The 12,730-nt window shown below is 43.6% G+C and overlaps 2 protein-coding genes across 2 annotated transcripts; one reads left to right on the plus strand and one right to left on the minus strand.

The window, feature by feature from the left end:
• Positions 1 to 18: 18 nt before the first annotated feature.
• LRRC46 (leucine rich repeat containing 46) lies at positions 19 to 5,649 on the minus strand. Its single transcript, XM_075279085.1, has 8 exons — positions 5,640 to 5,649; positions 5,478 to 5,559; positions 3,614 to 3,722; positions 2,481 to 2,527; positions 1,541 to 1,650; positions 1,360 to 1,429; positions 889 to 1,046; positions 19 to 743 (listed from the first exon to the last, which is right to left on the minus strand). Exons 1-8 carry the CDS (start codon positions 5,647 to 5,649, stop codon positions 19 to 21), a joined length of 1,311 nt encoding a protein of 436 aa, XP_075135186.1.
• Positions 5,650 to 5,745: 96 nt separating this feature from the next.
• On the plus strand, positions 5,746 to 12,635 carry MRPL10 (mitochondrial ribosomal protein L10). Its single transcript, XM_075277207.1, has 5 exons — positions 5,746 to 5,811; positions 7,579 to 7,754; positions 8,820 to 8,984; positions 9,066 to 9,210; positions 12,406 to 12,635. The coding sequence occupies exons 1-5, from the start codon at positions 5,772 to 5,774 to the stop codon at positions 12,615 to 12,617; spliced, it is 738 nt and encodes a 245-aa protein (XP_075133308.1). The 5' UTR covers positions 5,746 to 5,771; the 3' UTR covers positions 12,618 to 12,635.
• The last annotated feature ends 95 nt before the right edge of the window (positions 12,636 to 12,730 follow it).

Here is a 12,730-nt window from a genome sequence, read left to right on the forward strand (position 1 = left end):
TCACTACAAATGAAAATATCATGGTGTCTTTTTTCTTAATCCCTGTACGTTACAACTGACTTTGAGTCGAGTCATCAGCAGCTTTTCTGGAGACTGCAGAGTTTTTTTGGTAGGGGCAGATGCTGCCTGTCTCTCATTTTGAGGTGTTGAAGAGGCAGTGGTTGAGCAGTGCCTGGTTGGAGTCTTCTCCGGTGCCTGCAATGTAGTTTTGGTGGGCACAGCATTCATTTTCCTGGTAGGAGGGGCAGATATAGCCTGTCTGTCTTTCTGAGCAGTGGTAACTTTTGTATTTCTTTCTGCAGGAGCATTGTCTACTTTTGATTGGGGCGCAGAAGGTGTCAGTCTTTTAGCAGTGGTCCTGTTCAGTCCTATACTTGACCTTGCTGACCCAGATGAACGGGATGACGAAGACCCCTCATTTTTAGTGACTGGTTTGGAAGCTGGCATGGTGTCATTGTTCTTCTGATCTTTGCGTTGCTTATTGACTAAAGCAGAACTCTGTTGCCTTTTTTCGGAAATAATAGAATTTTGTGGCTTGGTTGCACAAGTTGTTTCTTGCTGCAGAGACACGGAGGGAATTTCTTGAGGTACTATATTGGCAGTGTCACTTGTGAGTGGAATAAGTGGCTGTTTATCTGGGGTATTATTGATCTCTGATAGGCGCTCCTCATGTTCTCTCAGTGCTCTGTGTCTTCTTTGATAGGACCTTTCTATCATCTCCTGACACACAAATGAGAGACCTCCTAATGGGAAGGATGCATTAAAGATTACAGATTTACTTTCAGCATCAAACTTGTTAATGGCTCAGTATCAAGTGTCCAGTGCTATCAGGTAAATGTGAGAATGAGTGTGAATGTCTGCATTTGGCACTGACACAGCTTACGGTACCTGAAACATCAAAGGGTAGACTTGTCTCATCACTGTCATCACTACTATTTCTATCCTCCTCTTCCTCATTTTCACTTAAAGAGTTCCGATTAGCAGAGTCTCTCACTGGCTCTCCGTCCAGATCCTGAAGGAAAGGCAAGGCATCGAGTAACTGCTGTCTGAATAGAAACAAAAATTGAAAATCAAGAGGTCATAAGGTTTCTTTTTTTTTTTATTAATATAGATTGTGAGCACCATATAGGGATCACAATGTAGTTCTTTTTTTCTATCAGTATGTATGTAGAATGGAAGAAAATCCATGCAAACACAGGGAGAACATACAAACTCCTTACAGCTGTTACTCCTGGCAGGATTCAAACCCAGGACTCCAGCGCTGCAAGGCTGCAGTGCTAACCACTGAGCCACCGTGTTGCCCCAGGTTTTATAAGGTTTCATCATGGCAACAACACATGACAGTCACACATATCTCACCGGTAGTCTTTTGCCTTAGTACATGGATTCCCTGTAAGGTCCAGGATTAGAAGACTTTGGGGTATTTCACCTGTACAGAGAAATAAAAAGGTGAATAAATTAAAATTCAGACATGCAATTGCTATTTTCAGTCTGCTGTACACATTTTAATGCAGGAGGATAGAAGTTGTGACTGACTCACTTGTGTCCAGCTTCTTGATCAAATTGTGGGATAGATCCAGGACCTGAAGATTTGTCAGACACCAAAGGTTTTGGATTTTCTCCACTTTGTTCCAAGAAAGATTAAGGAATCTTTGAAATAAGTATGAACTTTCAAGTCAGTGCTTCATTTAAGGAATATTATTAAAACATCAAATAAATATTACATATCCTAAAAGGTACAAGATTATTGCTTTACATTACATAGTTCCAGGTCACATCTAGACACTGTAAGCCATTGATATGTGACAGCTTACCAGTTCCATAGATTATATTAAAGGGGTTTTCATGATTAACATATTGATGACCTGTCCTTAGGAAAGGTCATCAATGTCTAAGTGGTGGGGGATCCAGCCCCTGAGACCCCCACAAATCAGCTGCTCACTGTTTCCACTTCACAGACCAGTGGTAGTGTGTACATTTGGCACATGATCGGTTTGCTGCTCAGTCCTATTAAAGTGAAGAAGGTTGAGTTTGTGCTTGGGATTCACTGACAAGAGCATGTGAAAACACTGCCTTTTCTTCCATATACTTATATGTGAAAAAGCTGCACTTTTCTATGTTTGGCCATAGCCTTAAGGAGTTACCATTCTAATACCAATCTCACAAACTGCCAGTCTAATGTAGGTTTGAAGATGCTGGCAGTAAGATGCTAGACAAACTTCAGATACTGCCAATGCTCTATAAGAACAAATGCTAAAACTGTGCCAATGTGGTATTCTCAAAAATGCTGGCAGATGGTGAAATACTGTTCAGCTATTATGAAAGTAACTAAACTATCAAATGGAAGGTTTCTATTGAGCAATACGTAGGCACTTCCAGACAAATTTCAGGTTATGTTACACCGTACTGTAAGCATAAAGCATTATTTTTGTGCTCGTATCAGCCAGTACAGTGATACTGAGGCTACCACGTACACTCACCTCAGATTCTTGAGAACATCTACATTTTCAATATTCTTTATTTGATTCTAGAACAAAAAGCAAGATTGATGATCACATGACAAGTTATCATGAAAGCTGGCATCTATGTATGCTACCGGAAGTTCTATCCTATAGTAATACCAGCATACCAATTAATATATACAGTAAAACCTATTAAAGTCAATCCAGTGGTCTAGGTGGGTAGTCTTCCCATAGTTAGTATGAATAATGACTCAGATGGTGAGGAATACCGGCCTTTATAGTCCCTGTGCCAGGCGAGAGTGCGGTTCATTTCAGAGGAAACCATGCTTCTTTAAAAATTACCTGCACCATGTCTATGCACTTCTATGGAAAATGTACACCTCATAGCTGCGTACATTTATCACATTATTTACGCTAACTTCCCATCCTAGTCATGTCCCCTTTTTGTGGAAATGGTGACGGCACAGAAGTGTAAAAATCAATTTTTTTTAACCAAACTGCCATTTTCCAGGAATAAAAATTACAACGTTTTATGCCTTGTACACCAGAATACTGGTGTACAAGACATGATATATATGCCCCAATGTATTGTGAGTCGCAAGAAATCTGGATAAGAATCTTGGTGGCCATTGGAAGAGGTTTCACTGTAAAATGTCTAAGAAACACTGGTGAAACAGTACAATGTGAAACTGTTGGGCAGGAGAGGAGTGGTGGATGACTAAAGTAGCTCTACTAGTTGCCAAGGCGTGATACTGTCGTATTAAGCACATTTCCGCTTGTATTAGCTCTGCATGCCAGTAAACTGATTTACATAGGAAGATTCCCTACATATCAAAAATGAGATGACATGTAGCAAAGAGGTAAATAAGACTATTAACACAATATCCCTTGGGCTGAGGACACATTGAACCCATTGCGTACACTGTAGCATAGGTTGATATCCTCCTTCAAGACAGGCTATGACTTGTATGCTGGCATCCATCCTGAATACTCATGTTATCTGCAGCTAAACCAAGTGGGTGTTAGAAGAAAAGAAAAGAAAACAGAAATTTTGTATCTGAAATCATGTCATATAGCAGGTAACACCCCTGTGTAGGTAACAGGTAAGGTTCCATCTTGTATATTGTTGTTTGGTACAGGTATCATGTTACCTCTTGTAGGTACAGGCTCTGAACCTCCTTCACCATCTCCAGATTCTTCAGTGTTGTGATCCCTTCTCTGTCCAGTCTCACTGTTCGTAGATGGAGCAATGCCTGAGAACTGCAAGGGAATAAAACATGAGCATATTTATCTACAACTATGTACAGACCATCTCCAATGAAGTGGCTATGGCTGGGTTAAGCATGGACAAAAAAAAGCATTGCAAACCCCAAGGTCACTGCCATCAAGAGGACCTCCAACACCCTATCTTGCCAACACTGTACAGTACAAAGCCGAGGTCAAGATCAGAATGGGTTTCCATTCACTAACATTAGTGAAGGAGTCACAGAGAGTCCCAGCAATCTTTGGTCACAGGAGTCATGGCCAAAGTCATTGTGTAGCCCTATCCTTAAAGGAGGACTCTGGGTTCAACTTAGGCTTGGCCACATGGCGTTATGGGATAAACACCCAAAGATTGTAGTATGTAGCTGCACCACTGCCTTCATTGCAAGCACTGAAGTGTATGCGGTTGCATTATGGTTTGCAAGTCTCTGCCACTGTGCAGGATAAAGTAGCACTAGCCCAAGGCTGAGCAGAGGACATAGATAACATACCTACCAACTGTCCTGGATTATGGGTCCTATCCTGCTGTCCTGATTGGTGAGAAGTATTTGCCAATTTTAACTCAACTGAGTTAAATACAAAGCCGAAAAAGGAAGCCCCTGCCCCTTGCTTCCAGTTTCTTAGGAGCAGTAGGTGTGATGTAGATGTCACTTATATTGTGAAGGCTCCGGTAGCAGAGACAGTCAAGAACAGCAGGGTAATGGGGTGAGGTTATTGTTAGTTTGTTTGTTTTATCCATTTTACTGTGGGGACAACTGGAGGGGGGGGCCGTATAGTGGGAGGAAAGTGGTGGGCAGACTGTATATTGTGGTGGCAACAGGAGGGGGACTGTATACTGTGGGGGCAACAGGAGGAGGGACTGTATACTGTGGGGGCAACAGGAGGGGGGACTGTATACTGTGGGGGCAACAGGAGGGGGGACTGTATACTGTGGGGGCAACAGGAGGGGGGACTGTATACTGTGGGGACAACTGGAGGGGGGGGGGCGTTTAGTGGGAGGAAAGTGGTGGGCAGACTGTATATTGTGGTGGCAACAGGAGGGGGACTGTATACTGTGGGGGCAACAGGAGGGGGACTGTATACTGTGGGGGCAACAGGAGGGGGACTGTATACTGTGGGGGCAACAGAAGAGGGGACTGTATAGTGGGCGGAAACTGTAGAGGGGACTGCATACTGTAGGGGCAACTGGAGAGGTGACTGCATACTGTGGGGGCAACAAGAAGGGACTGTACAGTGGGCGGAAACTGGATAGGGTACTGTATACTGAGGGGGGCAACTGGAGAGGTGACTGCATACTGTGGGGGCAACTGGAGAGGGGACTCCATACTGTGGGGGCAACAAGAGGGGACTGTATAGTGGGCGGAAACTGTAGAGGGGACTGCATACTGTAGGGGCAACTGGAGAGGGGACTGTATAGTGGGCGGCAACTGGAGAGGGGACTGTATAGTGGGCGGCAACTGGAGAGGGTCTGTATAGTGGGCGGCAACTGGAGAGGGGACTTTATGCTGTTGAGGGAACTGGTGGAGGACATTAAACTGGTGGCATATCATGTCAGGTCCACTTAGGGAGTTATACTGTTTGGGGGCACAAAGACACATTGATGGGAATAGACAGAACCATAGTGGTAGTGGGTGGGACTGTAGGGGGGTCTTACTACAGGTAAATTTGCGGCATATTCTGACCCCCTTTCAGACCATGGAGAGCTGTGAGGTATGAGATAATATTACTAATACTGATGATACTTGCACTTGCCCCTGAGAGTCTCCTCGTGCACCAGGCTCTAGATTCCTCCTCACTATGACACCTACTAAGGAAGCTTCGTCCTCTCCGTCCCCTGCAGTGAAGCATTACAGTATTACACAGTGTAATAACATGGTGGCCGCCTTGTGCCCCCACACTCCATGTCACACTCACCTCCTGCCATGTTAGTAGATTGCTACACACTTATAAGAATTACAAGTTTCTTCCACCTTCACTCGCGTCCTTTCGTTGCTAGGAAACCGCCGGGTCCCAGCAGGCAGCGCGTCAGCCTTGACTTCCGGAAGAATGGCGGCGACCCTGGTGAGAGGAGCTGCCCGGGAGCTCGGTGAGAACTGCACCACCTGACTGGCCATGGGCACATTGGGGGCAGGGTGTGAGGGGGCACGGGTTAATAATGACCGGGGTGCAGAATTAGGAGTTGTTGGTTTGTCAGTGATGTCGCCGGGTCCTGCAGCAGCAGCAGCACAGTGACCTCACATGAGTGACACCAGTGACATCTGCTCTGTATTGTCATTGTGTTACGTTAGGACTCCATTGGTTCCTGTCAGTCATGTTATGGTTGGCACACTGGTACATGTACTATTGTGTGTAACTGGAGCAGATCTGTCACTCCGATCAACCAATCGCATCACAGCTTTTACCAATTACAGACATGAAAGCTGACCTGTGATTGGTTGCAATTTACTATAGGATGACAGGTCTGTGGGAGAAATTTCTGAAAACCGGCAGAGGGTGCGCCTCAACTATGACAAGGTGCACATCTCCTTATAAACAAGGTGCACCCTCTGCTGGGCAGGGCACCAGAGTGACATCTATGATGTGGAGTTTTCCGATATAAATGATAATGTATCTGGTGGAGCCTATGGCCCTGTCCCAAGGCAAAACACGCTTTCACCAAATTGGCAAGGGCCGTGCTAAAAATGGAAGTTTCTGTCTGGTGTAAAATAATAATAAATTTCCCCTTATGTTTTCATTTTGGGGTACATTTGGCTTATTCACCTTGTCTATGGGTTAAAGGGAGTCTGTCACCAGAACCAGCATATTAACCCACAGATAGATAGGTTGGGGGTCACTGTTTTCCCCTTGTGAATTGGTTCGTCAATTGCTGATTTTTATTTTTTTGTCAATATGTAAATGAGCTCTTTGGAGCAAAGAATGCGTTGCCTTTGGACCAAAGATGTAAGCGGCGGCAGTGTATGCCCAATGTGGCCAGGCCCTGTGTTCTGTCACACTTGCCACCTGCTCATATTATCGGTACATGCGCAGGACCGCTGTGATGATTGTTTGGGCGCATGTACTGCATTGATTTGCAAAGGGGCAACACAGCTAGGCGGGGGTCTCCTGAATCCATCTATTTGTGTCTCCTTTCATCGTCAATGCTAAGAGAGTGATCACCTCATCTATTTTTAATACAGCTCCAGATGTGGGAGCCCCCGCTTATCTTAAATGTATGCTGTATTCATACGATGAAGTTGGGGTATTCCCTTAAAAGGGTTGTATATAAGTAGAATATTATTATTTTTCTTGAAGCAGCGCCTCTTTTATCTTTTGGCTGTGCTGCATTTCTTCTTCAAGTGACTGCAGCTGAGCTGCAATATCAGATGCTTTGAGGTACATTTATTAAGCCACTTGCACTTTTTTTGCATTAATTACGCCTTTTTGAGGTCTTTTTCTATGCTACGCTTCATTTATGAAGCATTTACCGTAGCTTTTTTTGTTTGTTTTTATGCTGTAATGCTGCTCTGACCACTTTTTGGTGAGAAAATGGAGCGTGGCCTAAATGAAGATCCATTTCATGCTGTATTTACGACTTGCGCCTTTTTTTTACGAAGGTGTACTCCAGTCAATGGGCAGTATAATAGAGTCCGTCACATTAGAACATATTAGAAAGGGGCAATAGCCCTGTTTCCGAGGCAGACAATCTCTTTAATACAGTATATTGACTTAATCATCAAGATGAAGACTTGTGTGAGGTTCTATATACTGTACTTCTCAACTCTTTCTAGTACTTTTGTGGGACTGTTTTCCTCCATAAAAACCAATTGTTCTAGAAGTTTTGATGTACTAACGGTCTCTTTCTGCTTTTCCTCAGCATGGCTCCCATCCCGGCAGTGTGTCCGCCATGGCTCCAAAGCCGTCACTCGTCACAAAAAGGCCATACACTTTGAGAGGCAGAAGATTTTGGCACTTACAAAATATATTGCACCCAAACCTGCTATAAGTGAAAGCTGTATGAAGCCCAAGGTCAAAGCCGATGACACAGAAAAGGTAGTCCATGGATTGCTGTCATTGCTGAGTCTTGAAGAATAGTCTCAACAGTCCATATGAGAGTGGCCATAGCAGGGACTCTCCAATAATAGAGAAATGATAAGGCAGTAGTATTTGTAACCTGATCATTTACTGTCAGCTACAAAGAGGGAGTGCTATCTATGACTACATCATTTATTAGGGGGGGGGGGGCAGTGCGATCTTCGCCTACATCATTTAATAGGAGAGACTGAGAAGTATTATGTTTGCCTACATCATTTACTATAAGAGACTGAGAGCTTTACTATCTGTGCCTACACCATTTACTGGGAGAGACTGGAAGACAATACTATATGTGCCATCACATTAATTTGTAGGTAAAGGCAGCACTGTGGAGTCGATAAGCCAAACCACCGACTTTACTCCTCTATTTTACCACAGCTCATTCATAAATGGCCAGACAGAAGTAGCGGAGTTCCTCTAATACAGGAAAAAAAGCTAGTGATTGAAATCCTATGAAAGTAAATGTACAACTAACCATTCGTCTAGTCATTATACTGTATATTATTAATCGTTGTATAATAGAACAATTAACGGGGTTGTTTGAGGTTATTTTTAAACTATCTTTAGGTTTGGTGCTGACCTGCAGTAACGGCACCCAGCCTTTATATGGGACACGGAGCTATCCGCTTCAGGACAGGGATGGTACACACCCCTGAACAACTGGATGAGCCATAAATTTAAAAAAAATAATGGAAACCCTTTTAATCATTTGAATTTGAAATCAGAAATTTTTTTCCCACTATGACTCCACCTATAACTGACTCCAACTACATGTCTCCCACTCCACAACCCTGGTTAATCGGATATACGGCTTCTCCAAATCACACATCTGCTACGTCATTCTAAGCCCGTAGCAAAGAGATAAATAGGTTTCATGTAATCCTTCCCCCCCTGTCCTACACAAACAGATATGCACATAAAGATGTGTAAGTTCATAGACCTTTAAAAGTATTTGAAATCTGATAGATTATAGTAGAAATAAAATGTCACCACTTCACTACATATACCTCTTTTACTTTTCAGGAAAACTTAATGGAGAAGTTCCTGTGTTCTCAGTTAGAGAATGTTATCCAGGATAGTAAGATGTTGGTTGTGTTTCAACGCTGTGCACTTGGGGCGGATGATTTCTTACATCTCAAGCACAGACTCCACAAGCATGAGATCTACATTAAGATTTTCCCTCTACAGGTATTGTTATTAGAAATAGAATCTACATCAATAAATAAAGTATGTTACTGGTTAATCCTAACAGTTTATGCCTGCACACAGGTCATAAGAAAGACTCTAGGCCAGTCCCACCTTCAGGCATTATTACCATTGTTTTATGGGCAGACGTTCCTGGTTGTGAGTCCGCATGCTAAAGTAAAGGAAATGTTGCAGGCAGTGCGGACTGCGCCACAAATACAACTTCTGGGTAAGTACCTTCTCAGAGAACGATTTCTGTCTGAATAACAATAATAAGAAATAATATTATGGATCAAAGGACTGTTTGTCATTATAGTTTCTGCCCATTTTCTTTCCTGTATTACATTTAGCCCTCTATGGGAAGAATATGCAAATCTGTCTTCCATGATGTAAATAGGAAGACAGTGCCTCAGTCATGCAGCCCACTAGGGGGCACTCATGCCCGACCTTCCCAGAGGCCTTTGCTGCAATGATGTGGGATTTTACCAAGTCAGTCTTTCAGCCGAAGACAGCTGTTTCGATCTATTTGGATCTCTTCAGCCCGGTGTAGAGAGGACTGACCTGGCAGAGGTGAGAGGCAATGATGAAGCCTCTCACATCTGCCAAGTTCATCTTCTCTACGCCGGGCTGAAGAGATCCAAATACATCAAAACAGCTGTCCTCGGCTGAGAGACTGACTTGGTAAAATCCCACATCATTGCAGCAAAGGTCTCTGGGAAGGTCGGGCATGATGTTAAAGGGAGCGCCCCCTAGTGGGCTTCATGACTGAGGCACTATCTTCCTATTTACATCATGGAAGACAGATTTGCATATTCTTCCCATGATCCCTCACAGTGGAGTGCATATGGCTTAATAAGACTCCACACACCTACATGGTGGTCTCTCTCTAAGGAATGACGATATCTCCTTAACCCTATTTAGCCCTCTAGACACATTACATAAAATGTGTAAAGCAGATAAACTGCATTGAGAGGTAGCAATTTAAAGGAAATCTCTCAGGGTGATTTGGTGCAATAAATCACCCAGAAGTCCCTATGGATAGGGGATTTAATCTCCCAAATCGCCCTGTTATAATACACTCCATGGCCGTATTAAAAATGAAAAGCTTTATACCCTCCTATTTACTGTACTCTCCATGCCAGCACAGTTTCTCAGTGAGGCCAGAATAGTACACCTCGGCTTCAGAGTGCATGTGCCGGACCATGGGCACATTTGCAGTAAGTCAGGGTGTGCTCCTCCAGTTTCACTGAAGAACAGAATAGGCACAGGTAGCACCCTTAAAAGGGAACCTGACACCTGGAAAATGCAGGTATGTTTTATTCATTGGCAAACTGTTTTTTTTCTTTTAAGTCAAGGAGGTGGTCTTATCAGTGATTGACAGCCATCTCTGTATGCACAGTCATAGAGGGATGACTGTCAGTCACTGACCGCCTCCTTGATTTATCATTATACAAAGAGCAGAGATATCAATGGATAAATTCAGCTTATACTGACTCTCCCCCCCCCCCCCCCCAAATTATAGATCAGTCTGCCGAGCCCCATCCCCATCCGCTCTACAATATGATGGCTGCAGTTTGTGCTGCATTTTCCAGGTGACAGATTCCCTTCAACATGATGGAGCACTGAAGCCCTGCTCGATGCTGTTATCCACAATCAGCGTACTGCCTGATGGCCATAGTAGCATCGAGCTGCACCACTAAAACAACAAATGTCCAGAGACATCAGGTCCTCAGCAAATATACAAACCACCCTGCAACCCTTTTTTATGTTGCTATATGAACAATATACACTGCAATTGCTACCAGGGCTGTGGATTCAAAAGTTTGGACCAATTTTGTATGTAGTTGGAGTCGGGAAAAAAGTTACCAACTTAGCTTTAAAATAAAATGATTTATTATTTTTAATTATATTATACAATTTTTTATGTTATAAAATAAATTAGATGTATAGTTTATGTATGTATTTCCATAGGACTAAATCTCTAGCTTTTTAGGGTCAGTCCACATGTAGTTTTTTGGAGCGGACTTTGACGCAGAATCCGCCTCAAAATCCGCTGCAAAAACTGGCTCCCATTAACTTCAATGGGAGCCGCTCGCATCTTTTTTCCGCTAGCTAGTAGCGGAAAAAAGAAGTGACTGACCCTATCTTGCCGCAGAATCCGTGGCGCGAGGCTCCCTCCCAAGTTGGCCCATTCATTTGGGCCTAATCTGGAGCAGATTGCAGCGAACGATGCCGGTGCACTGGCATCTCATCGCGGCTAGCCTCACGGGATGTTTTTGGAGCGGATTTTGAGGCGGATTTCTGCGTCAAAATCAGCTCCAAAAAACTCTGTTTGAACTTAGCCTTAATGAATTAGAGAATCTTTATTATTTCTGACTGACCATGGCTGTCAGCCATTTATGAAGGAGTTAGAGTTGAGCTGTGGAAAAATAGCCCTGCTTGGTGCCTGCACTATGAGCCACAATAGAGAGCCACTCTGGTGGACCTGGCCTGCTGATATATTATATAGATGGCCATTCATTTGATTGACAGCACCCAGAAATGTTATGTGCCTCCACCGATAACAGCTAATCCCCCCTCTCCTTCTCTCCAAACACATTCAGTATAGTGCAGCGTTACTTCTGCCGAAGGGCCACAAATAAGATATTGACATTCCTAAAATAAACTGTGGAGTAATGCAAAGGGAATATTAAAGGTTTTTTTCACAAAAGACCTTTATAAAATATGCACAGGGTATGTTCAGGCTGTAATGAAACAGTATAGCTTTGAGCTACTCTGTTTCTGTAACCCCCATAGAAGTGAGTGGGAATAACAGAAGAAGCATAACTCAGAGCTACACTGTTTCTGACATAGCTGAAAGTCTTCTCAGTAAGGCCTCGTTCACATCTGCGTTGGTATTCCTTTCGGGGGAGTTGGCATGGGGACCCTCCCGATTGGAATACCAAACACATTTGCAAGCGGTGTGCAGTAAAAGCACATGGAACCCATAGACTATAATGGGGTCCATGTGCTTGCCACGAGATCTCCACAGGGAACATGAAGAGAGGAAAGTACTTCACAATCTACTTTCCTCTCTTCATGACTCGTGCGGAGATCTCGCGGCAAGCACACGGACCTCATTATAGTCTATGGGGTCCATGTGCTTTTACTGCACAGCGCTTGCAAATGCGTTTGGTAGTCCATTCTGTGGACTCCCTGAATGGATTACCAAACGCAGATGTGAACAAGGGGTAAGTTCGCGCCCATGTAAGCATGGTATGGAGGCTAAGGAAGGATCCATTTTAGAGATAGATGCGAGTCCTACCTCTCGGACCTGCACCTATCAGACATTTTATGTCTTTTATGGAAAAACACCTTTAAAAATGTAGGGGTAAGAGACATTTTATTGGACATTGTTCAGATTCAGATGTTTTATTTCCTCCAGGGGCCTGTATTGAGAACAGACTACTGAGCAAACAAGGAGTTGTAAACTATTCCAAACTGCCAAGCAAGGAGTTGTTGCAGGGCCAGCTTGTGGGATCGCTGACCATGCTTACTGCGCAAACTGCACGTCTCCTGACTCATCATTCTACACGGTTATGTACCATGCTGGAGCAACATAGCAAAGAAGGAGGCAAAGAAACCAAGGATGATTGAGAACCCCGTATATTAATAGGACACTTTAATAAAATTATGTGTAATGAAAACAATGTTGTGTATAAAATATTTTATTAGCAAGACCATGGAGTACATAGGGTGTAATGTTTCAA

The sequence above is a fragment of the Leptodactylus fuscus genome, chromosome 6 (assembly GCF_031893055.1).
Source record: "Leptodactylus fuscus isolate aLepFus1 chromosome 6, aLepFus1.hap2, whole genome shotgun sequence".
Lineage (NCBI taxonomy): Eukaryota > Metazoa > Chordata > Amphibia > Anura > Leptodactylidae > Leptodactylus > Leptodactylus fuscus.

What these genes read in the sequence shown, in the direction of transcription:
- LRRC46 (XM_075279085.1), bottom strand. An exon ending in AGAGCCTGTACCTACAAGAG is followed by an intron (nt 2,528 to 3,613) that starts GTAACATGATAC and finishes TTTTTGTTCTAG; the next exon opens with AATCAAATAAAGAATATTGA. An exon ending in TCTACCCTTTGATGTTTCAG is followed by an intron (nt 744 to 888) that starts GTACCGTAAGCT and finishes CCTTCCCATTAG; the next exon opens with GAGGTCTCTCATTTGTGTGT.
- MRPL10 (XM_075277207.1), top strand. Translation starts at nt 5,772, where the DNA reads ATGGCGGCGACCCTGGTGAGAGGAGCTGCCCGGGAGCTCG. An exon ending in TTAAGATTTTCCCTCTACAG is followed by an intron (nt 8,985 to 9,065) that starts GTATTGTTATTA and finishes GCCTGCACACAG; the next exon opens with GTCATAAGAAAGACTCTAGG. An exon ending in GCCACAAATACAACTTCTGG is followed by an intron (nt 9,211 to 12,405) that starts GTAAGTACCTTC and finishes TATTTCCTCCAG; the next exon opens with GGGCCTGTATTGAGAACAGA.